This window comes from Elgaria multicarinata, chromosome 9 (assembly GCF_023053635.1).
Source record: "Elgaria multicarinata webbii isolate HBS135686 ecotype San Diego chromosome 9, rElgMul1.1.pri, whole genome shotgun sequence".
Classification (NCBI taxonomy): Eukaryota; Metazoa; Chordata; class Lepidosauria; order Squamata; family Anguidae; genus Elgaria; species Elgaria multicarinata.
This window is the reverse complement of record NC_086179.1, coordinates 72,502,669-72,529,781: the sequence shown is the minus strand read 5'-3', so window position 1 is coordinate 72,529,781 and position 27,113 is coordinate 72,502,669. Positions and strand designations below refer to the sequence as shown.

At 39.9% G+C, this 27,113-nt stretch overlaps 1 protein-coding gene across 3 annotated transcripts; it reads left to right on the top strand.

Annotated features, from left to right (window-relative positions):
• Nucleotides 1-177: 177 nt before the first annotated feature.
• Nucleotides 178-27,113, top strand: TRABD (TraB domain containing). Of its 3 annotated transcripts, none has more exons than XM_063134095.1 (10): nt 178-328; nt 10,234-10,296; nt 11,148-11,226; nt 12,880-13,046; nt 13,855-13,995; nt 20,949-21,059; nt 23,157-23,296; nt 24,208-24,380; nt 25,066-25,192; nt 26,299-26,385. In XM_063134095.1, exons 2-9 carry the CDS (start codon nt 10,273-10,275, stop codon nt 25,179-25,181), a joined length of 951 nt encoding a protein of 316 aa, XP_062990165.1. In that variant the 5' UTR covers nt 178-328; nt 10,234-10,272; the 3' UTR covers nt 25,182-25,192; nt 26,299-26,385. The 3 variants fall into 3 exon arrangements, with proteins under 3 accessions (XP_062990165.1, XP_062990163.1, XP_062990164.1); XM_063134093.1 differs by having other exon boundaries at nt 179-328; nt 25,066-25,177; nt 26,299-27,113; XM_063134094.1 differs by lacking the exon at nt 178-328 and adding an exon at nt 1,159-1,177 and having other exon boundaries at nt 25,066-25,177; nt 26,299-27,113.

The window sequence follows — 27,113 nt, the reverse complement described above, 5'->3', positions numbered from 1 at the left end:
CACAGCACATGCGCTTTGCCGTGCACGTTGGGAACTGTAGTAAGCCAGCCTTCTCTCCGCCCTTCGTTGCGTTACGAGCAAGTGCAGGAAGCCAGGATGAACTACAGCTCCCAGAGTGCATCGCGGCGCTACTTTTTCTCCACCCTCCCCATATGAATGACTAATACAACATGTTGTCAGGCTAATGTGCTGCGAGTACCTGGGAGGGCTCGCCTCCTTTTGGGTCTTCTTTCTTCTCTAAGTTCGGTCCCGGAACCGTCTGGAGTTTCAGCGGGTGGTTCCGAAGCATAAAGCTTCTCCCTTGCCCGGGAGCGGCATAGCTTGCAAAGTAAGTAAGGGGCGAGGTACTTCTCATTTCCTGCTTAATGTAGCTGGGAGCATTGAGTTGGCCGGGGCGGCAGTGGGGGGTGAGCTGGAGGTTGCATTGCACGTCGAGGAATGCTCGCCGTATGTTGCTGGCCAATCTTTAGCTGTACAGCAACGACAAACCCTGTTTTATGTTCAGGCAAGCCCCCTGCCTCTTTTCTCCAAAATGGCCAAGAATTAGAGTGAGTGGTAGGAAGCATAGGGGAAGAAGAGGAGGGTTTGGATTTCATATTTCTAGTCCTGCTCGGAGTGTCTTCCCAAACGTGGTTTGTTATTGGCTTGTTGGGAGGGAAGGGTATAGAGGGAAGAAGTTTTTCAATCCATCGGGATGTCTGTGCTGAAGCACCTCTAAACTTTCCCGACTTTCCCACCTTTCCCCGACTTATCGGAGTAAATGTCGCCTCTGAAGAGTTTCTCCGAGGGGAAGCTGTTGTGAAAGCCGAGCGTCAGTAAGCTTTCAGTGGCATATGGTGTTGGGGAGGCTGAAATCTAGAAAACTTTCTGGGCCTGCTTTTGTGGCCACAGGCAGAAGCTGACAATGCTACTTTTAAAAGTATGTGTCATACAATACACAGCAAAAGCAAAGATAATGTGGTCTCAGCTAGCTGTATTCCCCCCCTTCCTTCGAAGCCCCCTTTTCCAAACTTTGTTTGTCTGGGGTTTTTTGGCCAGGAGCTGGGAAGATAGTTCCTGCTTCATATGGCAGTTAAGTAATTGCGAACACAGTGCTTTTGTGCTTATCACTGAAAGTACAATGTGCATACTTGAGTTTAAATTACGAACTACTTGCCCTGTACCAACAACACTTTCAGTGAGCAAAAGAGCTACTACTCAGTGTTGCGTGTTGACTTGTGAATAGGATTGATAGTGAACAAAATTTTACGATTATTTCAACAGATAATTGGGCTGAAAACATAAAATTCACTTCTGTATTATTACTGATGCCATATTACAGAAATGCATGAGGCCTCATCCACTTACTGTGGTACTGAGTTTACTCTGTAATTTTGAGGTAACTCTGCCATTGTGATAATACAGACTTGATTCAATGGAAACAACTTGGGTTATTAATACAATGGCATGAGAATATTCTGCAAGTACTGTCACGTTGTTTTTAAATCTTGAGGCATTTTATGAAAGATGGGTTTCACAGTAATCTTATCCTAGCGATAACTTTGCTCAAAACAGCTGTGGAACTTAGTTGGGCAGAAGGCAATCCCATGTGGTTCAGATCCAAGTTTTTACTATACTGAGTTATTCCTAAAAGCTGCCTTCCATGTTATAGCCACCATGTAAAAGCTGTTACCATATGGTTGGCCTCTAGTGTGTTGTTGCTCAAGAGACAGACCCTATGTACTGGGGTGTGGGGGGGGCAGTCAAACAAGGTCTCTATGGTGTAAAGAAAATTGCCCAATGTGAGCCACTGAACATTAAAGTTCTCTATGTAGTGACAGTCACTACATGGGGAAGTTTGATGTGGTCATGGGGTTCTTCTTTGAGGCACAGTGAAGCATACTTTAGCTGCTAACTTTATCCAAAAAGGGGGGATATTCGATTTTCTGATACTGATTATGACTAGAAATGTAAAGGAAACACTGATTATTGAATATTTTGTATTTTTCTTTCTTAAAAATATAACAACACCCCCTTAATTTGTTGCCACAGGAAGGGCACCATTTAATTGTGCTGTCACAGATGCCAGAATGCCTTGGGCTGGCCATAGTGGCTCTAATGAATTGATCCTGACAGCGTGTTCTAGCCATGTTTGTTCAGAAGAAAGGGGACTTGTTCCCTAGTAATTTTGTTTAGGATTGTACTTTTAAGAGAACAATCCTATAGCCCCTAGACATGGTCTGAGGTGCCATAGGATACTGAGGATTCCCCACTCCAAGGTCGGAGACAGCATTCCAACCTCAGAAGTGGATGTCAGAGATCTGATTCCCCCTTCCCGGCCATCATGGAAAGAATTATGCTAGCTGAGAAAGTGGGAGAAGGTGGGGTTCCAGAAAGAGGGGAGGAGACTGGAAAGGGACAGAATTTGAGCTATCCTGAGTCTCGGCCAGACTCCTTCTCAGAAGTGCTGTTGTTGGACAGGCTAAAAAGTCTATATAGCAAAATTTGCAGAGCAGGAGGACAGGGAGGTGAAGATAGCCTCCGCTGCTCCTTCCACCTTGCATTGGATGATTGGAAGCCTTCGAGTTCGGGGGCTTCCAATCATCGAGGGTGTAAATCAATAGGATTGTGCCCTAAAGTAGGCTTCCCCAACCTGGTGCTCTCCATATTTGTTGGCGTCGAACTCCCAGCATGCCCCAATCAGTATGGGTGGGGGGGGCATGCTGGGCATTGTGGTCCAGCACATATGGAGGGCCTCAGGTTGGGGAAGGTACTGTCTTTATCTCAAGGTACTTTCAAATACCATGCTCCAGTGACACTGATTCAGGCTACACCACTCAGATGCCACATTTGTCCCCTCATTGTTTCTAATGATTGCAGCATGCCCAGGGTCTGAGTGCAGGTCAGTCAAGACTTGAATGAACCTGGGTCAGCTGCAGCCATTGGAAACAGCTGAGCTGACACACATTTGGGTGGCAGTGGGTAATCTGCAGGCTGTTGTAGTTTTGCTTGGCAATCTGCTGTGTGGAGACATCTCCCCTTGTACCAGCATGCAGAATGATATTTGGAAAAGATTTATAATTCTTAGAACCAATATCAAGTTTTTAAGGGCCAGCAACATAAAATAACTATTTGAAATACTTCAGCTCAATCATTTTAAAAATAAATAAATCAAAATATTCCTTTCCTTATACTTCAGGAAGCCGCAGTAGGCTGTGTTGGGATGTTGCATTGGGGGACACAGGAAGTCTTCTCGTGTGTTACAGCTTAGCAAGTACACTGAATGTACCCTGTAACACATGAGGCAGATACAAATGTTTCTCTCATGGATCTACTACCAATACATGTTGCAGGGACCCACAGTTAACCCCAGTGTCTCACCATGTGTTTTCAAATTGGAATAAGTACCTATATTCCCCATGCATATCATACAGTACACCAAGTTCATTTGGTGTGCACATCACTGTATGAGTTAGTCATTAGTTCTCCCTCTCCTTAAATATGGTTTTCTTCAGGTGAAGAATTCCAGTCCAGCAGGTTTTACAGTGACTGGAAAGTACATAAAATGATTGCGTCAGATGAGAGTCTTTAAAAGGAGCTAGATTGATGGGAAATGAGCTTGTCAGGATGATAATTCCAGTATCTAATTATTTTCTGGCATAGATTAGTGCATGTCGAGCACTTGATTGTTCACTAGCTCAAAACCAAGATGACTGGTGTGACCCTGAGATCTTGCTTGTGACTCTGATGGGTTTAATGTCTCAGATTTAAAAGCCAACTGAGGTGGCCTATCCTTCAGGTTGTATTGTAAAAAAAAAGAAGAGCAGATGCTCTTACTGGCATTTTGTAGGTAATGATATAAATGTGTAATAAATTATGCCAGCCTTGTAGATTCCAGGGTGAAGCATGTGTTTATGTATAAAAGCAGAGATCAAGTTTCAGAATGGGTGGAAAGTCAGGTTGCAAACTTTGCTAATATGAGCAATTCTGCTCTGATTTGGAGATTGAAGAGGTTTTTGGGTTCAAGTTTACTTTGCTACTATTTGTTCTGAAAACCATTTAAGTCTAAATGTAGCACAATTTCTCAACTATTCCAATGATGTTAAGCAAGAGTAGATACAATCCACAATACTTAATAGCTGGTACAAAAAAACATAGATTCCACATTTATTATGAATATGTGACCTTTATACAAATTTGGCGAGTCTCTCACTATCACCATCGAAATTGATGACAGAAGTACAGGAAGCTGGAGTAAATCTAAATTTTAAAATTAGGACAGAAACTAACTTTTTTTTTTAGGTATAAGGATTTTCTGGATCAAAATAATATAATATAAAGAGAAAATTAAATGGTATATCTTGCCTGTAGTTTGAATACTTTCTTACAGAATATTTTAGTTATGGGATATGACAGATTTTGAAAAACTAATAAGAAATTTATCTAAATTGTATAAACTGCTTTTAAAATACAAAATCAGAACCAGTTAAGGAATATATGGTTAAATGTGCTCACAGTATTGACAAAAATATTCCTCTGGAGAGATGGGGAAATCAGTGCAATAAGGGCCATATATTTGAATCTGCCAGACAAAATCTATATAAATCAGGGTTGGCCAATTTATGGCCCTTCAGATGTTTTGGCCTACAACTCCCATGATCCCTTACTATGAGCTATGGCAGCTAGGGCTGATGGGAGCTGTAGGTCAAGTTACCCAGTCCTGGTATAAAGTAATGACAAAATGGTATATAGCTCCAGTTAATATAAATAAAATGAATAAGAAATACTCAGCTAATTGTTGGAAATGTCCGAAACCTTTGTCATACATGGCAGGAATGTCCATTGGCAAGAAATACTGGAGGATAATTAATGAGATAATTGGAAAAGATATTAGGCTATGAAGTCCCATTGGACCTTTTGTTTTACCTGCTTAATTATATGGATGGATTTGTTAGTCACATGAAAAGCTAATATCATATATGATGACTGAAGAAAAAAATACTTTATGCGATATTGCAAATTTAATCTACAATAGATGAATGGTTAGATAAAGTGTGGGATTTTGCTATTACAGCAAAATTAAGACATTATATTAGAATGGCCAAAAAAAAAGACAAGGTTGGGACAGATATGTAGAAAGTTGGTCAAGTTTTATTGGATTCTGAAGAGTTAAAACAATATACCCAAGTATATATTTACGCTTTTCAGTAATTTGATTTAATAATTCATGAAGATTATCCATTTCTTGTACTTATTTTTGTTTGGATGAGACACAAATAAGTTAAGTTTAGTATTTAATTAGCAATTGTTGGAAGAGTGTAATGTTGGAAATGGATGGTGATTATCACTATATATTAGAATGTGCATTCTAATTTTTTGAATAAGAATCTGTTCCTTTCTTCTGGGATAAAAAAGGGGGTAAATTGAAGCCAAATGGATTGCAAAAAAATGAGTCCTGCCTACAGAGTATTAGACATGGAGCCACATGGGAGACATACTGGTTCTGAGGTATCTATTTGGTACTCTGATTTTATTTATTTATTTAATTCTAACTTTTCACAAAGTACTCAGGACATCATACACTGTTTCACAGGATTTCACATCATACACTGGATTCTCCCAGAACCTTAGTTTATTTTTATGTGCAAATTGGGCCACTGTGTACAAGCATAACTTCCATTTGTTTTATTATGGTTTTAATTTTTGTGAACCACCCAGAGAGCTTCGGCTATTGGGCGGTATAAAAATGTAATAAATAAATTTTTGTCAATACCAAAATAAACATGATTAAATAAAAGTTTAAAAACTATGCACCCAAGTGTGAATGAAATGGGTCTGGCTCCTGAAAGATGTATAGGGAGAAAAATATCTCTGCAAATGTAGTTTCTTTCCCCTAACTGAAAGATGTATGGGGGGGGGGGGAATATCTCCACGAATGTAGTTTCTTTCCCCCATGTGAAATGTTATGAAACTCTAAATATGAGTAAAGTAACATTTTCTTTCTGCTTGTGCACTGTTCTGCATGAAGGAAGTTCTGTGATGCATGAAGACTGCAGTCAGAATTTGTGACTAGGGGCCAAAGTATAAATTGCATACAGTTGCATATAACTTTACTCCCAACAGTTTTCCTTTTGAACAAAGCAATTTCTGGAGATTACTTAACCTATCTTTCGCGGGCTGTTTTCCTGCCCCATCCGAATTGCTTTTCACCTTGCAGAGAATAACATATAGAGTTAAATCTAGATGTAATTTTACTTCTAAAATCAACAGGATTTCATCTAGCCATTCCTAACTGAAGTCCCATTGATTTCAATGGGTTCTATGTGAAGTATGACTGAGTCCAACTCATGAAATTCCTGAGTAGAAAATCAGCATGAAGGCAAAGATTTAAGCAGGAGGCCCTCCCCCAATTATTTTATTCAGACTTTGAGTTTCCCCGAGCACTATTTTGTTTTGTTTTAAAGATTGTGCATGGAAGGGGAGATATACGTAACTACATATAATGCCTAATTTTGAGCCTTCAATTGATATATTTCCAAGGTAGTTAAATTGCACCAGGTAACAAGTTATCCCCCATATCCAAAGTAAGTTGACATTGCATATTAAGTGTTCAGCTGTGTTACTCTTCAAGGACAGTCTGCTTAAGTGTTCAACCTGTGGCAGTTGTGCCATAGGTTGTACAAGTGGCAGGACTTTGGGACATGCCTAGTCAGCAGCTGGAATGCCTGGCTGTGGCACACAGATAGGCCTGTAGTCTTACCTTCTTCTCCAGTCTGTAGTGCTACTTGTCTTCACCTCAGTAGGACATGTTCTGCCACTCAAGTGTGTTCACAACAGTACATACACAGCTGCCTCTGCCTTCCAGTGTTTTTGCCTTTAGTAAGGGCAAAACTACTGCAAGACAGGAGAGGTTACATATGGTAGAGTGGTAACACACAGCCTTTGTGTGCAACAGGCCTCAAGCTCCATCCACAGCAGCTCCAATGAGCTTTACAGTTGAGCAAGGAATTGAACCCAGGTTGTCTTGGACTATATCCACTACCACACACTGGCTTTAGATACTTTTTCCCAGAAAGCCAGAGTTAAGTTTTGGCAGGTCTGCCAAGTAATCCACAAAACTTTATTCAGGAAATAAACATCTCTACGCACCTGAAGAGAGTATAAATCCTAAGAACTTTCCTCTAGGCTAAAACTTGGCTAACTAAGTGAGACAATTGTTCTTTCAGGAAAAGTGAAGGTCTTTTCCCTGAGCCCCTTAACTTCAGGAAGGATTCCTCTGAAGACGCCTTTGGGGAGAAGCTAGCCGAGCTGATCACCTCTCGCCTTCTTTTAGCTCCGCCTGTTTGAATCTGTGGTGGATTCTGAGATCAGTCAACTCTGAAGTCCATTCCCCCTCTGAGGATTTCTGAGTTCCCACAGTCTCTGAGTTGTTACCATTTCCACTGATAAGGTCTGTGAAGATTCATCCCTAGCTGGTGAAGGGCCTGCGAGAATCTCCTCTCCCGCTTCCTGTGTAGACTGGTACATTTCTAGTCCTGTTTCTTGTAGTTCAGAATCTGATTCCGATTGATAGTCTGAAACTCCTTCCCCCACACTAAGGGGAACAGGCCTGACAGATCTGTTCTTTCAAAGAGAAAGGGTATAGGCTACTGCTGATTAGACCTTAGAGGGATATTCAGTGTGTTTGCATAGTAGTTTTTTTTTAAAGTACAAAGTCCTTGTTTCATTCAAATATCCTCTGGAATTCTTATCACCCACCACCCACTGTGCTGCATGAGGATTAAAAACAAAAAAGTTGATGCATACATTCACATGGTATCTTGTTCCATCAATGAACTTTGCATATTGATTCATTGGTGTTCTTAATGTGTCCATCCTTTTCCAGAAAAGGTAGGGTGATACTGTTGTTATTGTTATAGTTATTATTATTATTCATTACATTTATATACCGCCCCATAGCCGAAGCTCTCTGGGCGGTTTACAAAAGTTGTCCTATTTCTGACACTTCCCAAGTACTCACCACTATCTTTCCCTCTGATGTACCTCATTATTGCAGTTCCACTCTGCAATGTTAGCCTAGACCCTGAGCCTCTCTGCAGGTGAGTGATGAAGCAACCACTTGGCTACAATGCAAAGCTTTACGACTAAGGACCAAATTAGGTGTTGTATTGCTAAATGCATAGTTTGGCTTTTTTTTGGCTGTGTTTTCTTCTTAAAATAGCATCCTTCTGCATAAGAGGGTAAACATCTGCAACTGAAAATTTCTAACAGCATTCCGCAGTTCAAGAAAACTGACGAAAAATCTGATATTCTGCATTTGTTGCACTTGAAAAAAATATCAGTTGGAATTGTTGAGGCATAATTAGAGTCTTGTACCGGAACATTCCGGAACAAACAGCTACTGTATTTGGTAGTCACTTCTCTGTGGACAATTAATTAAAAGAATATGGAATAAAACTCAATCTGAGTATTTCCTGCAATGTGATCAAGAAGGGTAATTTCATGTAACATAAAGCTAGCTAAATTTCAACAGACTGCAATTGAAGCAAAACTGGTGTGCAGAAAGGTTGAAGTACTGTATATGACTGTTGCTAAGGGCTTCTTCGACACATTTAGTTTGTTGTTAATATTTGAATTATGCATCTCCTAGCATCTAACAAGGATCATACTTACCAAAGCATCTAGAAATTTGATCCTGGTGCCAAGGAATTGGGATTTTTTTCTTACAGTCTTGATGTACAGGTCTGTTTACTTTGCATAGTTATGACTGAGCTTGCTTATTACAAGACATGTCCCAGAATGCATCACTCCAAAAGTGTGGAAGTAGCATTAAAAAAGAAATGTGGACACAAGGGAACAGGACTGGAGTTGTCTAGGGAATTCTTTGATGCAGACTGAGGTGACAATAATGCCCATGAATAAATACAACTATTGGCAGTACTTATAAAAAGTAACTGCTTTTGGGAAGATGCCTGGGGTGTACGTTTTGCATGTTGAAGAGATCCACATTTCCTTTTGCATACATTATTTATAACCATATTCACATTTTGTATGAATAGGCCCTATTTTTATTGCCTTGTGCGTCTGTAAGACTTCCATAATACTACTAGTGTGTGTGTGTGTATAATACACACACACTTGGGGGAGATTATATTATTAAAGTTTTACACATAGTTTTATCAAATATACACTATTGCAGAATATTATATCTAATGCAGACAGATATAGATCCCCACTCCTATACAAAGAGCCAAGTGACACTCCAAAACAAAACATAGATAGGCCAGTTCAAAATTGACCAGATTGCAGCCTTAGGCACAAGTGATAGAGCATGGTGTCATGCCCCCTTCGCTTCCCTCCCCCTAAGTTTTAAGGTTTCTCTTACACTTCCTGATCAAGTTCACCGATCATGTATTCAGGCTGTTGAGCTCTATGAAATTCTTCTTGGATTGGGCTGCTTACCTAAGAAAAGTCCCTGACTGGCCTGACTAGAATAGCCAAGTCCTCTGGCCCTCTTGCTCCTATCCAAGAATGCAACCCAGACCATTGGTGAATAACCTAGTTTTAAAGGATTTGTTTGATGTTTGTTTCTTTGAAAGCTTCACACTTGTGATAACTTCTGAAGGGATAGCCTTGTTAGTCTTCTGCAGCAAAAATAAAAACATTGTTTTGTGGCATTGTAAAAGAGAAGCACGTTACTGTGGACTAGCTCAGGTTTCATCAGATTGCATTTGGTAGAAAGTGGTTTTGGGTAGAAAGTAGTTTTGAGCCATCCTTGAGAGAAGGCGGCTTTATTTCTTTTCCATTTCTGACTTGAGGGCAACTAGTTCTTTCAAGAGGAGGGGAAGTAATTGAAAACTAGCTTGAGTAAATTTGACCAAGCCTAATGTATCTTCTAATTGCCTCTAGCTAGAATTGTATTTATTAATTGCATTTCTATACTACCCAATTGCTGAAGCTCTCTGGGCAGTTCACAGAAATTTTCAACCTTGGACTTCCATATCTTTTACCTTTTGGGCTCAACAAGTAAGCACCAGACTCTAATACAGAAACAGAGAGAGGCATCCCATCCCATCACTTTGAGTATCTTCAGTGGTATGATTTCTATAGTGTTGGTGTAAGCAGATATTGGTTGCTTGGAAAGGAGCCTTTATTGCAAAACACTAGACAATAGTTCTAATCTGATATCTGTATGAAGTAGTTTAGATTGTTAATTATAACTTTTGATCTTCCTTTCTCTGTATTGTTTTGCAGGTCTTACCTGCTTGGTGAAGTTTAAAGAACATTCCAGTGATGGAGGGGGAGCAACAGCAAGAGGTAAATTTGGGGTCAGCAGCATCCTTGCATAACTGATAGAAAGCCCTTTCTAGTGTGTTTGGTATAGTGACGTTCCTGGGGGTGGGGCTGCAGTGTTTCATTTTCTGCTTCTACACTTTTAAATGCACGCAGACACCCTAGAGAGACACGTGTCTGATTCATTGTGGTTTGCATTTCTCTTAGGCATCAGCCAATCTAATCAGAAGAATAGTCTTCTGCTCTACAGCCATTCTGCTTTATCCAGGGCATAAATGGAGCTCAGAATGGAGTTGGTTTTTAGTGTCCTGTAGTTGTCCAGCGGACTGTTGCTCCACTCACTCTTCTTCCTCTGCACACCATGGTCTGTCACCTGACAAATGTGAGGCTAGAGACATCCTTATTGACTCCTTCTCTTCAGGGTTAACCCCTGTCTTAATTTGAGAATCTGGCCCTAAATGATATTTGAGGAGAGAGAGAGAAGACTCACACACGGCTTGATATACCCCAAAGAACTGATTTGTGCTTTCATCTGTTGTCTTCTATGGAAAGGGCAGAATGTACCTGAGTTTCACCTAGTAAGACTCCAGGACGCAGATGAGGATAATAGGCTGGTTTTGGAGACCCCCAGACCTTCCACAGATCTCACAGATGTATCTGGAGTTGCTCATATCTTGGGATCACATCCATATATTTCGAATGTAATTTTCCAAAAAGTGAAACAGTCATACAAGCTGCAAACAACTTGCCTTTTACCACTGTTTATTTTAATTTCTTAGGGTATTTCTTTATATGTTCACCAGTGTGAAAAAGGCATGTGAACGTGTTTGAAAATCCTTCCCCCACTCTCTATTCTTTGTTTTTATTCAACACAGACTGCTGCGGAATCAGCACCTTCACCTGATGTGCAGGGAGATGGGCCAAAGGATGCTTCAGACATCGCACCAAATATTTGTATGTTACAGCCACGGACAGTAAAGCCATTTTGCCTCATAAGTGTCTCTTGATTCAAAGCAGTTAATTGTTTTGTTACCCTTCCTTCCAAATTCTATTATGGTCTACATATGCAACAGAATGAGGTGGTGGAGCTTGAGGTGGTAGAATGGGCTGTACCATTTCAGAGCGCAGGTCTACTTAGTATAGTGGCCATCATGTTTTGAATGCTCCCACATATATATATATATATATATATATATATATATATTATTATTATTATTATTAAAAACTTTCCTGCATTTAGAAAAGGGGTATAGCAGGTTGGGACATTTCCTTCTGTGTTTTAGGGTTTTTTTTTTAACTTACAGAGGTGGGCATTCTGGAATGGATCTGCAGAGGCAGTGTCCAGTCTACCACCTTGTTCTACTGTATGTGTAGATTAGAACTACAACGTGGTACCATCCTTGTATTCTGGATTACAACTCGAATCAGCCTCAGAACTCAATGGAACTTACTTTTGAATTAACATGTATAGGATTGTGTTGTAGGTAGAGAGTGGCAGTGTGCACCGCTAGTGTTGTCTTTTTCCCTCTTAGAACTTTCCTTTGGATCATTACCTTTAGTTACCTGTCCCTTAGACCTATTGTAGGCTGCAGCCCTATGCATGTTTAGACAGAAAAGGCCATGGCTGGCTGGGACATGCTGGGAGTTATAAGATTTTTTTTTCTGGTCTAAACATGCATAGGATTGACCTCCTTTCAATAAAAATCTTAAATGTTTGTTTAAAAACTGCTACAATAAAATAAAACAGGGCAGCATTTTCAGTAGCAACAGAATCCTCAAATCATTATGTGTACTCAATATGATATATTTTAGATATAGTCACACAGTCTATAAATTGATTAAATGAATATTAAATACTGTTACTGATGGAACACTGCTGATTCTGGGCACTTAAGAGCCCATGAAAATCACTGTGTGACTTTGTTCCAGTCATCATTTCTGACCTGAATTTACCTCACAAATGAACTGTAAAGATGCTTGACACAAAGATTAGTGTTGTATGACACACTAATCTCCATGAGCTAGCTGTGTGTTTGTATAAACTGGCAGTGCCAGAACAGGAAGCATTTTGAAAAAGACGCCTCTGCAAAATGCAACACCTCCCCTCTCCCTTCTTCGTTGACTACAGAAGGGGGTGTGAAACATGATAAAAATGCTTGCCTGTTCCAAGTTAGACAGAAAGCATCTCCCTCGCTCTGATTTGTCTTTGTGATGTTGTCGTGTACCCAAATCCGATTGGCTGTGCAACAGTGGGATGACAGCACTCTTCCTCTAAAAGCTCCTAATTGGCTTAAACTGCCATAACAAAAAGTTTCTGCCTTGTTTTTGTTTTGAAATGGCACTGAAACTGCAGATTAGAGGGAAAGACAGTGGTGAATAGAGCACAAAAGGGGTAAGCATGGTGGGGGGTAGGTTTCCTGGAACTTCTCTCATATGCACACCCTGAAGCTCTTTATTTTGTCCCCCAAAATATTCCCGGGCAAAAATTCAGCTTATGCCAGTTTACAAAATCTTGTCTATTCATATCCAGTTCATGGATATGGAGGCTATTGCGAAAGGTGGAGGATAATTACTTGAGGTAAATATTTTTCCCCTAAATATGTGTAGCTGATGCAGATGCGTTAAAAATACTTTTGGAGATGAAGATGAAGAAGAGACAGAAAACGCCTAGTCTTCCAAGCACAGTGACAGAACTAGCCACTGAAGAGGGCTCCAAAGTGTATGTTGTTGGTACTGCCCACTTCAGTGATAGCAGCAAAAGAGATGTAGTAAAGGTAAGTTTTAATATTTGGAGTATTTTTCTATTACAGAGCCCAGAAGTACTTGTATGAAATCTTGAATAGTTTTAATGCTCAAAGAAAGGTGTTAAATTGCAATTGGGGTTGAAAATATAGAGGTGCTGTTGGTAACTTTACATAGAACTAATTAATGTACCACCTCTAGTGTTTAATAGTAATCTTCCATACATATTTCATTCATCCTGATTATACGCCTGTGAGGACACCCTCTTATTATTGCTGTTTTGAATCCAGCTCTGTAACCAAGGAGGTGGGGTGTAGTGTGGGGAAAGGACACTGGACACCTTATAGGAATGGAGGTGGGGGTACAACTTTGAGGAGCTGCTATGGGAAAAACTAAAGTTTGGGTGGGGGATAGAGAACTTGTGTGTGGTGGTGGCCTTGAGAGCTAATATGAGAAATACTAGAAATGTGGGGAGAAAAAACTTAGGAATACTTTTGCTTTGATTAGCAAAATCACATCATTTTATTTTTTGTTTTACTAAAATATTTTAAAATTGTAAGCCACTCTGGAAGTCCTTGGACTGATACAGTGAAATACAACATTTGTAACTTTAAAAAACCATAAAATAAATTGGGTTTTAGAGTTGTTCATTTCTAAGGTTTTCTCTACTGTAAATATATAAAAGACTTCATATGCGCCTCCACTTAAAAAAATATGTTTACTTTTATAATATTTTGTGGAGTGGAAATTAGTTATAGTATGCTTAGAGATTTCTCACATAAAAACATCAATAATGCCTTCAGTGCTTTTTAATCGTCTGACTGAATCCATCTTTTTCAGACAATACAAGAAGTGCAGCCTGATGTAGTCGTGGTTGAGCTTTGCCAATATAGAGTTTCTATGTTAAAAATGGATGAAAGGACATTACTAAAGGAAGCCAAAGAAATCAATCTGGAGAAACTTCAGCAAGCTATAAAGCAGGTATGAGTTGCTCAGTGACACAACCATCTATTTCTATGTATGAGGTAATACATCACAAATGTATTGCAGTAATGCTTTCCCAGTTTTTATAATCCTTTCCAGTTGAGGTTTGCACAATTGTGTAATATGGTGCTTCAGAAGAGGTTAATTGTGTAACCTTAATGTTCGCCTTTGAGGCTTCACTCTGTAGGGAGTCTTTAAAACTATAAATAAGCAGGGAGCAGATTTGCACCAGAGCAGAGCTATGAATGCCCATGGGAACTAAATGAAAGGATCAAAGTCTGCTCTGACCCCTAACAGAATTATTACATTTTGCATGTGTGTGAATTCCATAAACATTCAGGTTTCTATGCTCTCTGGGATGAAGAACTGCATCCATTTATGTGTTTGCTGTGTGCATCTGTAGCTAAGCTAGGGATGTTGTCTGCATCTGTAGCTAAGGCAGGGATGCAACAAGAATTTCAGGGCATGTGGGAAGGACCAACTGGGTGCTTTCTAAGATCCTCTCCCTCCACCTGCCACTGTCTTCTTCTTCATCATTACTATTATTATTATTATTATTTTCATTAGAAGCTTTTTTCATTAGAAGTTTTTTTCATTAGAAGCATTCCAGTTATCTGGATGTTTCAGACCTTGAATCTGGAAGCAGTAAAAGAGTGACTGCCTAGTAATTGCCTTGTTCGTTTTCCTCTCCTCACTGCTGTCCAGAACAGGTGAATTGCAATGCTCTGTACTCTGTGAAGAGCCAGCACAATCTGAAAGCCACAATCCCAATTCCTGTTCAGCCATGAAGATTGCTGGGCAGATTTGGGGGCACTGTTGGAAAGAGGTAGCAGGGATGCCTTGTTTCAGATGTGTGTGTGTGTTGGGGTGCATGTGCCTCACTGTTCTTTTCTTCGCCCACTTCTAAACTTGCAAGCACGAAAATATCATCCCAGTTTGCTAAACTTGCAAGCACAAAAATATCATCCCAGACTCATTTCTCACATATAAGCTTGCAGGGTTAGGCCATGGAATCTCAAATTAAATTATTTAATATTAATTTCTTTGTTTATTTAAATACATTTTAGGCCACTTTTGGGGGCTACCCTCTCATAAGGGAACATACAAAAAGAAGTGAGACAAGATACAGAGATATAGTAGCCACATCGGGCAAATTTGCGGATTATTTTGAAAAAGCTGCTCTGACGCACAAGCAGTGTATGGTCTCTGTTAAAGGCAGCAGTGAAGAGGAAGGTCTTCATGGAAGGCCTTCGTGGTAAATAAATGCCTGTACTGAAGGGGCAAGTCACTTTGAAGAATACTCAACAGTTTTGGAGCCACTGGAGAGAAGGCCCTGTCTCTTGTGCATGCCAGTCTAATCAATCTTAACAGGAGGTGCTCAGGAAAGGTCCCTTAAAGCAGATCTTAGTATATGAGTGGGATTATATGGGTGAAGGCAGCCCTAAAGGGTTATAAGTTGCCAGGTTAAGAAAGACATTTGCACTGGGAGAACTGCCAGTGAAAATAAACAGTACTGGGATAAATGGGCCAGTGATATGACTTGATTAAAGGCAGCTTCGTGTGATCAGCTCTCCTCAGTCTCTGGTTATCACTTGGTTGAATGCTCCTCTAAACAACAACAAAAAGTAGGCTAGTTTCAAACACTTTTCTCTTGGACATCAAGTTTTCTATGTGAACGATACAACTTGTGTGTGTTATCTTAACTTACATTAAAATAATGTCTGTGTTAATTCTGTCTGTGTTAATTAATTTATATGAAGGGGCAATTAGTCATAAGAACATAAGAAGTGCCGTGCTGGATCAGACCAAGGGTCCGTCTGATCCAGCACTCTGTTCACACAGTGGCCAACCAGGCATCAGCCAGGGATGAACAAGCAGCACCCTCCCACCCATGTTCCCCAGCAACTGGTGCACACAGGCTTATTGCCTCGAACACTGGAGATAGCACACAACCATCAGGGCTAGTAGCCATTGATAGCCTTTGCCTCCAGGAATTTATCCAACCCCCTTTTGAAGCCATCCAGTCTAGAAAGGTAGAGCCCAGGCACAGGTTTACCTATTTTTTTCAGTGAGAACTAGGTGTGCGAACAGCATGTGCTTTTATCAGAATTGTCTGAGATTCGCTCTTGGCAATTACTCCCAGAGAAATTTAAACTGACTTCCAAAACTCCTCCTCAAGGAAGAATTGGGGTTTTTCTGTCTGTGGCTCATGATCCTTTCCTGTCAAGGAACTCATGCTAGACCTTATTTATTCATTTAACTTTTATAGTCTAGCCTGTCATGTATTCAGTCCCAGGCTGTTTGGAGGAAAGGTGGAATGAAAATATAATACAACACCTAAGTAGCCTGGGAGACATTTAGATGGGCAAAGCAGGTCGAACAAATTAGTGTCAAGATTTAACAAAGTGTTACACTGGCAGGCTTCTGTGGGAGATGGTACAGTAGGCCTGGGTAATCAGGAGAGTCTGATAAGCGGAGACTCTGACGTTATAACTGGTGTGTATTTTGTGTATCAGCAATACACTGATGCAGAATTAAAACATGTAACATATCTTTGGCATAATTGATTTTCTTTGAGCACCCTTGGCAGGCAAGACTCCCATCTCGTTAACATTTCTGTCTATAGTGGGCACTTCCATTGAAGTGGGTAGGCCTGTTAATCAGTTGGCACGTGAGAGCTGTCTGGTTAGTAGCCTGTTAGTGCCTGAGTAAGTGTGAGCAAAGGGAATGGCAAAAGAGAATCCAGAGATTCATGTGCAGGAGCAAAGCAGAAACAAGAAATGTGTCTGAAAGTACATAGCCTCTGGCATCTCTCTCTCTCGACGTGATTTTCTCCTTCCCCCAAATTCTTTCTTTTTTTAAAACAACAACAACACACCTGTCTATTCTTTGAAAATCTTTTCACCTCTCTGAGATGTTTCAAAATGGGACCCTATGAAGCTGCCCCTTGTTGAATGAGACCACTGCTCATCCAGCCCATTATTCTCCAACTATCCACAGCTGTCAGCCAGAGGTTTTTCCAGGCTGTGCTACTGGGAATTGCAGGATTGAACTGAGAACACAGTTCATGCAAACCTCGTGCTCTGCCACTGAGTTTTGGGCTCTCCCCAGCTCTTCCATAATTAATGTCAGGAAAAGAAAAGGCTCAATATAATTTCAATTATGAGCAAATATGCATAGGTGTTCTTTTTCTTACTTTGCATGTCATATTCTACACGTTTTCCTAACTTGCATAATTCTAGTTTTGCTGTTCATGGGAAGGAGCACGAGCTAGGAAGGGCTCTGGTGTTTCTCTCCTAACCACTGGAAACCATATTCAGCCACTACTCGGGCTTCTAAGATTTCGGCAAGCATTGCCCACAAATGTTCAGCCACAACTTTACAGTCGTGAGGATTAGAAACTTGCTTTGAAAAAATCTACACCTAATACAGAATTCTGTGTAAAGGCAGCATCAGCAGAGCCTTACCCCTGTAAGCCAGAAGTGCCATGTCTTAGCGGATAACCTTATGGAGCACTAAAAGATGAAGGCCATGAAAATGTTGATGTCTCAGGTGTAGCCAAGAGGTTGCCTTTGTACACGTGGCATTCTGGTGTTCTATCTGATTCAGCAGGGTTGCCAGAGCAATGAACCAGCACAGAGCGGTCGTGGCTGCAGCTGCTCAATCAGAGAAGGTCACCTAGGCCCGTGGTGTGCTCATTACAGGCTTCACTGAATGGTGACCTGGGTTTTTCCACACTTTCCCAAGTGCAGCGTCATACTTTGGCAGAGATACTGAACTAAAAAGGGCCCAAGAGCCTTGGATGAGAGTGTAGCGTTCCCTAAATCTAGCACTCCTTAGATGTATTGGAGTACAATTCCCATCATCCCCAGACAGGGTGGCTTTTAGAGAGAGGTCTACAAGATGCCATTTTTAGAAGCTGAGATTCTTGCATCTTCTCCACTACCTTGTATTGCATGTCACTCAGAAGGGGGGTAACTGTGAGCCAAACTAGCTGAGGCTTGCCTTATTTTTTAGTCTCATGTAAGCACACATTATCCTGATTCGGATTGTGGCTATGGCACTCAGGAAGGGTTTAAACCTCCCCCCCCCCCACACACACACCTGTTTCTACCACCCCATAATTCCCACCTCCTCATAGGGGTTTCAAAAAGAAAATCTTCTCCATTGCCTCCAATGGAGCACTGTGTTCCTCATCTGAATTGGGCCCATGTGTGCTTACTAGAGGCGTAAAATTTCTGGAAATTTTGAGGCCATAGGGGGTGGGGAAGTGAGTTTTGCGGGGGCGGGAACTTAGGAACAATTGGAAAAATAGGCAATACTTAATTCTTCACAGATCTAAAATCACTTTGTTGCTTTAAAACAGTCTTCCCCAACCTAGTGCCCTCCAGATATTTTGGACTTAAGCTCCCACCTTAAGCTGCCTTAAGCTCAGGCAGCATGGCTAGTGGTCAGGAATGCTGGGCACTGTAGTCCAAAATCATCTGGAGAGCACCAGGTTGGGGAGGGCTGCTGTAGGAACTTAAAGCGGCCTTTCTGTTCCTAAAGTTATTTTATGTATAACTTAGTTTCCTCTTAAAATTATTGTACTTTAAAACTCTTAAAAGTAAACTTAGCTAGTAAATTTGAATAGATTAGAACTACATTAAATAACTACTACAGCATCAGAAACACAGAATTTTAAAGAAGAAACCCCAAGCTGACAAGGCTGTACAATGGTGACTACTCACATGTTGGAAAACTGAGCATAAATGTCTATCAGTAAAACATACTTTAGATCAATGATTTTAATAAGGAATGAAAGAAATAACTATTCTGGAAATCTTACATAGAGGATTAAAAAACATTTTCCCTCATGGCTTCATTATTCCCAAACATTTTACATCTCTAGTCTTTCTGTAAAAGCGTTCTTGTTACATTGGTTTCTAGTCATCATTTTGGGGAGAGTAAAGGCTGAGTAACCACATATTAATACTTTGTCTTAAATTCTAAAAGAATATATTTCATAATCCAAAGCTGTTCAGTTTTTCCGGGGGCAGGTGGGAACAGTCTTCAGGTAAAAATGTTTTCCACTCATTTTTCCGAACCTTCACATCTCTTGTGCTTACACAGGAGTAAAAAGTAAAGGCAAGCTTCAGCGACACACTGCACAAGTAGAGTAATGTGAACTTCGGTTCTGTATTCACAGTTCATCTTGGAGCTCTAAGGGTGTTCACAAAACTAAAAGTTGTTAAAAAAAATTGCTCAATCATAGGATAGTAGAGTTGGAAGGGGCATATAGGGCCATCGAGTCCAACCCCCTATTGAGTCCAATATAATATAAGATTCAGGGTAATACCTATCATACTTATATTTTTTATTTATTTATTTATTTATTACATTTATATACCGTCCCACAGCTGAAGCTTTCTGGGCAGTTCACAAAGGTTAAAACAGATTGCCCAATTCTTTTACCTCAAACTTAGTAATGTGTGTTTTGCACAGAAGTGGCTCAAGGATGTGGTAAGCTTGGAACCCCAAGGCTACTGAAGAGCAACTACTTCACACAGTGGATAGTTAAACTATGGAATTTGCTGGCGTAAGATGTAGTGATGGCTATCAACTTGGGCAGTTTTAAAAGGGGATTAAACAAATCAATGGAGAATAAAGCTATCAATGGCTACTAGTCATGGTTACATATCACCTCCAGGATCAGAGGCCTCGGAATACCATTTACAGGAGAACATGGTGGGAGAGTGTTGTTGCACTTATATCCTGCATGTGAGCTTCCAATAGGTATCTGGTTAGCTACTGTGGGAACAGAATGCTGGATTAGATAGACCTTTGGTCTGGTCCAACACGGCTCTTCTTATGTCCTTAGTGAAAGCAATTGCTGCCACTACCACCATCCCAAATAAAGCCTTTATGCTTCAAGTAGCAACAAATAGTATCAGTACCACGATCATGGCTTAAAACCTCTGCTCTTCCTGCTCCATTAGGAGACAAAGGATCAACTGGATGCTGTATAAAGCGGGGGTGGGGGGGCGGGGAATGCATTTTACAGGCAGGGTGTTCTGTTGATATGCAATGGAAGGTTAGAGTGACCCTCCCTCGATCAGAGCAGTACGTCTCCTTTCCCTTTTTAGTTCCTCTTTGTCCACAGCTTGGCTTGATAGTGGGACTTGATCCTGGATCCTTGAGGAAGAAGGATGAATGTAGAGGAATAAAGGCTGACTTGATTACAGTTTGCATGCTGGAAGTGTTTCAGAAAGGTGCAGGACACCATTTGCTATATTAGTTGCAGAGTATACTCTCAAAGCCTTGCATAGACAAACCCCCTAGTTATCGCAAGTCACTATCTATTATGCAAGTGACCATTGTGTGAAGACACTATTGCTGCAAATCCATACTCTTATATGCATGTGTTAGGTATTTCCAGATTGTTCGGCAAAATACAGCTTTGAATGTTCTGTCTCTGTGTTATAGGCATACACCAAGATGCATATAGACAATGCATTTCTAAATTGTGCAAACGCTTCATGTTCGGATTCCTTTCCGCCTCTTTTTTATGCAGCCAGTAAATAAGTCTGTGATGTGTTTGACCCATTTTAATTACTGTGTTAGGAATTACTTTTGCTATTCTCCAGGAGGGAGTTGTAAACAATAAACATTATTATGCCACAGCCAGAGAGATTAATTTAGTCCTACTTCCCTTCCCTTTCCTTCTCAGGAAAACAAATTAGCAGATGACTAAAAGGCTTTTTAGCAGCCATCGTGTATATCCATGTTGAAATAATGGGAATTGTGTTTAGTAATAAATCAGCTCCAAAAAGGAGAGTTGTTTTTCTCATTTGCCGAAATGATTGATGTTTCTCCATGACTATTAATGGCGCTATGTCTTTCTTTTCTTTTTTTAAAGCAATCTATAAAATTATCTCATTCCTTCTAATGGTTTCCCCCTCCTCTGCTAGAATGGAGTTATGTCTGGATTGATGCAAATGCTACTGCTGAAGGTCTCTGCACATATCACGGAACAGCTGGGAATGGCACCTGGAGGGGAGTTCAGAGAGGCTTTCAAAGAGGTGAGTTTAAAAACAAAACAAAAACAGCATGTGTCTTTTCCCACCCACCCCGAGACAAAAATCCTGAGTGAAATGCAGGAGGCTGGTAACGAAACAAGCAATAACAAAAACGGTGTGGCATTTCACTTAATCAGATTCTTTGTGTATATTCCATTATATTTCTTACATGTCTTTCTGGGAAATATTAGACTCTGGGAAGCTTCTCCCCTCCCCATACATGAGAATGCATTGGCCATGTGCAAGATTTTCTAGTCTAAGTTATAGTCTCTCTGTATATACGCTATATTTTCTATATGATCCATCACCTGTAGGGATGTGCAACACTAGGAATTCCTGCTCTAAACTATAGCTGTTAGACGAAGAAGCTCCTCTTTAGTCATGCTCTGAATATTAAGGCTGATCCGCTCTGATTTACTAATTTTCTGTCTGATATGGTTCAATATGGTATAAAAATGTAATAAATAAATAAATAAATAAATAAATAAAATATATCATATTAATTGCATATCTCCCTGCAGGATTTTTATGGTTGAGCTAAAGTAAGCACACTATTGTCCACTGATAACGATATCTTTGATGTAACAGATTCTAACTGCGTTCCATAAATATTAAGATTCTTCCTATACATAAAATCTCTGTTGATAAAGCGGACAGCCCTGCCTATTCCCATTTGTTAGAGAAATCTGATCAGATCTGATCTGATAATTAACTATAACTTTGGCAGTGGGCTTACCATATAACAATTTTACCCATTTTTTAAAACAAGGGGTGAGGAACCTAGGATCCACCTGATATTGTACTACAACTCCCATCATCTCTCACCATTTGCCATACTGGCTTGACCTCATAGGAGTTCGAGTCCAACAACAATTGGAGGACCACAGGTCCCACCCACCCTACCCTCATTTTAAATGGACCTCCTGAATTAAAATATTTTAACACAGGCACCAAATAATTCCATTTGATTCAGTCAAATGTTTTCTTAGCATCTTAAAAAAGAGAGCAAAGTATATGCTTGATTTGATGCATTTACAGACTGAATTATGTTCACAAGATGTTGTATCGTTAAGGATTTTCCTATCCTTAATAAATCCCATGTGATCCTAATTAATATAGGTAGAGTTCAGTTTATTTAGTTTTGATGCTCTAATTGAGGTCCATATTTGTTTTATTTCTGATTCAGAAGCAAGCTTGTAGGGACTAGGAGAATTAATCTCTGACTACTTTTGGTATTGGTGTAATTTTTGCTTCATCCCATGATTTGGGTAATTTGAGCGGCCTTCACCACTTGTTCTGAAATCAGTCTTAGTTTTCCTCTCAGCATAGAACAGAAACAGGCAACTTTGACAGTACTGAGGTCACAGCCGAAATTTCTGTGATGCTGCAGTTAGCTTACACAAACTACCCATCAAGAACTTCTTGAATCTTGGTCATACAGCATTATTGATCCCAAAGACTTTGTTGTAGCTTCTCCAGATTATGAAGTATAAAAACAAAATAAACAGGTTTGTTAGGTTTTATTTTGGTTTTTACTTTTATTTTGTATTGCAATTTTAATCAGCTAAACTTTTATAGTGTAACTTATGTTGTATTTTATGGTTTTAATTGTTGTGAATCACCCAGAGAACTTTGGCTATTGGGTGGTATAGAAATGTAATAAATGAATAAATATTACTTGCCTTCCACTTATTTCATCTTAATGCTTCATGTTTTTGAATTTATCCTTTGCAATCATAACGGTCAGAAACAATCGTAACAAATGCAAATAGCAGCTACTTTTAAAACAAATCCTGTCAAAGCTTTCCACGTCTTCCTGATCTTTATAACCAACAAATCAGATTGATTCCCGCATGGGTTGTAAACCGTATCTGAAGAAGTGTGTGACAAACTTTCTTCTGTTTATCTAGATGGCTGGTAATTTGCTTGTGTGTTTTATAAAAGCCTTGGTACAACTTCTTTTTATTATAAGCCCCCCCCCCCTTTTCCTGGTATTGCAACTGAAAATGAAAACACTACTTGTGTACCAGACACTGTAGTGTCTCAAACTCCTTTTGTGTGTAGCACTAATAAATAGCCAATGTGCATATTCTTTTGCAGGCTAGTAAAGTACCTTTCTGCAAATTTCATCTTGGGGACAGACCAATCCCGGTCACGTTTAAGAGAGCCATTGCTGCACTTTCTTTCTGGCAAAAGGTCAAACTGGCATGGGGCCTCTGCTTCCTCTCTGACCCTATCAGGTAGGAATAAGCGTGGCAACTCGTGGACTTTAATGGCCAGATCTTAGAAGATGCTGGACACTCAAACTTGAGACATCTCTGAGACGTGATATACTTGCTGAGGGCATTGACATGCATGTTTTGGTGACAGTAATGGCTTTTCTGGCGACAACACAACGTAACAACAAACAGCAACAGTAGCGATTGTAACAATAGGCATTGAAATGCTCTTCAACATACAGCTGTTGGGTAGATGAATACGTATCTACTGCTGCATATAATGCACCATCTAATACATAGTAGTGGCAAAAATAATCTACAAGGCACTGAACATTAAGCACGTTGAAATGTAAACCTAGAGAGAACTACATATGATAAAGGATGAGATCCGTTAATTTGCTCTTCATGCCTACTTAATGCCAATGCCTCACAGGAGGCAATCTGAATTTAGATCCTGTCATGCAGACATTGGGTTGGATCCAGACATGGTCATACCAGGAGCATTCCTGATCCAATCCACTGTATATCAAGTAGTGTCTGAAGAATTGTTTAAGGAACAAGGTAGGATCCTTGAAGGTGGGTTCAAATGACTAACTTCCAGCATGTGGTGTGTGTTTCTTTCTCTCTCTGTCCAATCCCCTTGTGATTCCCCCACGTGTAGCAATTAGCATGGGCGCCAATGGGAGGTTTTCCCCCTAATGCTAAATGCTGGTGGGGGAGATGTTACAGCGATCATGCCAGAAGAAGGAAGGCTTAAGCCTCCCCTCTTCTCCCCATGTGCTGCTGTTCCAATGATTATCACTCCCTAGAACCATGCCCAGTATTTAATTTAAAAATAACAGCATAATTGCTAATCACATTTTTATCGTCACATCTGGTTATTGCTTTTGTCTCTGAGAACATAATATGGACATCAAGACTCTTTGTTTTAGTAAAGATGATGTGGAGAAATGTAAACAAAAGGATTTGCTGGAGCAAATGATGGCGGAGATGATTGGAGAGTTTCCCGACCTTCATCGAACAATTGTCTCTGAACGAGATATTTACTTGACGTACATGCTGAAACAAGCCGCAAAGCGAACCGAACTACCTTGTGCTTCTGAAGGTAAATTAACACGTACGATCAGAAAATATACCCTGTGGTGTGGCCTCTTACCTATGCTGCCCCACAGGAAATCTAATCTGTGAAAACAATGACTGTGTCGACCTAATCAGAGAGGCTAGAAAGATTCAGTATTTCAAAGATAGTAATATGGCTAACAGATTGGACTATGAAAGGTGCATAGGTGAAAATTAAAAGGCCCAAGTAACTAAGTAAGTAATAGCATTCTCCTGAGTAGCTACAAATAATTACTCTTGGCTTCTATTCCTGCCAGGATATCAGGAAGCTTATTGGCTTCAAATAAGGCTATAAAAGGAAGAGTGCACTGACAATGAAGACAAGCATCTGAAGCCTCTTGGTTTTTTCTCTGTGCCAGGTCTTTTACGTTTTTACAGTCCAATTGTATGCGTGTTCATTCAGAAGTAGAATTAATTGTATCCATTGAAGCTTACTCTCCAGTGTGTTTTTAGAGTTGCAGCCTTAGTTGTTTGGCTATTGAGCTGGTTATCAGTTTACATTGGTTTTAATGCTTGCCATGATCTGTAAAGATTTTACTGTGTTTTGTTATTTCATTTGTAAAATGCTCTGAAAATCATGGCCAAAGAGAGGCGTAAAGATGTAAATGAATAAATGCTGAACATTGAATGTAGGGTCTTCGTTTGCTTGTTCTTTTTCTTCCCCATTTTAGCTGAACCTGGAAGATGTGTCCCTTCTGTTGTAGTTGGGGTGGTTGGAATGGGTCACGTGCCCGGGATTGAAAAGAACTGGAACACTGATTTGAACATCCAGGAAATAATGAGGTAATTCTCTCTCTGGTAGGTTTAGTCATTTTCCTTATAAGTTACCATTTCTGCAGTTAGCGTGTGGAGGCAGGAAGAAAAAAGCCATTGAATAGATATAGGGGCAGATGGCTAATTGCACTGAAGATGAAATGCGATGACTCTTTAGTGATTCAAGTGATGCAAAAAAGTCCTTCGTTAAGTATGAAATAACTTCTGGAAAATAAATATTTGGAAGAGAGGCTATTATTCAATTTCCCACATGAAACAAATGTGGGAAATTGCATAACAGACTTCTAATGGTTTTTTTCCCCTTGGTAGTGCTGTAACCAGAGATAAAGAAAAATTCCTATAATCGGAGGCAAAAAAAAAAGGTTGAGGTTTGATAATACAGAAAAGGGGGCAGGAGTGGTTTTAGAGAGAGGCAACATCCAAATACCAAACCTGAAAAAAGAGGGCCCCTAGATGGCTATTTCAATGAAAATAATTTAAGATGCATCATTTGGAGTTACAAAATTAGATGTGAACTGTAAATAGAGTGCTACAAGTAAATGTAATGAATTGGTGAAAAAGACCTATATATTTAATGTCAATTTAGATTTAGATAGGTGGTATAAGGAAAAATTAATTCATGTTTCTGGCAACCTTGCAAATCCATTCAAATTTAACTTGTGTTCTGCCTATTTCCAGACTCCTCTAAATTGGAAGACACACGGTAAAATAAAAAGGATTTAGAAAATGGCGTCTATCATAGTCTACATCATAGGATGTATAATGACACTATTATGTTAGTTCATTACGTGATTCAATAATTAAGGATATAGTAATGGGATTAATATCTGAGTAGACATGGATAGGATTGCACAGTGGTAGTGTTTGAAACATACCTTATATGCTGTTATCCAGCAGATAAATACCAGAAAGGTGTGATCTCAATGGTTGTTAAATTAGTAACTTTTATACAATTGAATGGTATATTGAGTGTCTGAAAACAGCCATATGATGCATAGTGAATGTAACACACTCACCTGAATTACGAAGTTAATGGCAGAAATTGTAGTGTTTGATTGAAATAATTAGTATTTCTTCTAGCATAGCTGATTGGTAAGTCTCTTTACTCCCTCTGTCTCTCCTTGTTTCAGTGTGCCTCCTCCATCAACCTCCAGTAAGATCCTCAAGCTTGTTATCAAGGCCACAGTATTTGGACTAGTGGGCTACGGCTGCTATAGGATGGGACGAAGGACAGTTCGATTTATTCTCTCTACACCTGTTGCACAGAACTATCTTCAGAAACTGGCAGATGTAAAATCTCAACATTGAATTGGGAGACTCCTCAACTCATTGGAACAAAATGCTACATGCCTAAAACTGGACAAGAAAAACGACTGAGAATTTCTGTCCCACTGTCTCATCTGATGCTGTGTTACAGCATAACCAATGGATTAATATTAAATGCTACACCAGCTGTGACCTAAATGAATAAGCATTCACCCGCCAACTTGATTAAATGTGTGGCATAGAAGTATATGCCAGTGTAAGGTACCTAAAGTATGTACACATATATATCATGCTATTATGTGTATATAGCATATTTATAAAGATAATATAGTACATGGACAACACTGAGTATCATATTCTTGGACACAATCCACTGGAAACTTCCAGTGTGTAAGCACTGTTGAAATTAATGAGGTCTGTACAAGAATGCAGTTCTTCGTTTGACTGAAACTTGCCCAGGAAGACTGCCTGGTGGATTGTGTCCCTTGATCTCTTTTTCCAGAGGAACAGGGCAACAACATGCTAGCTTTGTTCCTAGTAGAAAGCACAGTGGCCCATAAGGTATGTGTGTTTTCGGTATATGTAATACCAAGTTATCCTTCCTGGTGCCAAGCACCTATACAATTACTTAGAAGGACCTCTTCTTACTGGAAGACTTTTATACATAGTGGCTTTTTTT

Excerpts from the sequence above, each read along its gene's own strand:
- TRABD (XM_063134093.1), top strand. The coding sequence starts at position 10,273 with ATGGAGGGGGAGCAACAGCAAGAG. Across the intron at positions 13,996-20,948 it reads TTCAGCAAGCTATAAAGCAG|AATGGAGTTATGTCTGGATT; the intron begins GTATGAGTTGCT and ends CTCCTCTGCTAG. Across the intron at positions 23,297-24,207 it reads TTCCTCTCTGACCCTATCAG|TAAAGATGATGTGGAGAAAT; the intron begins GTAGGAATAAGC and ends TCTTTGTTTTAG.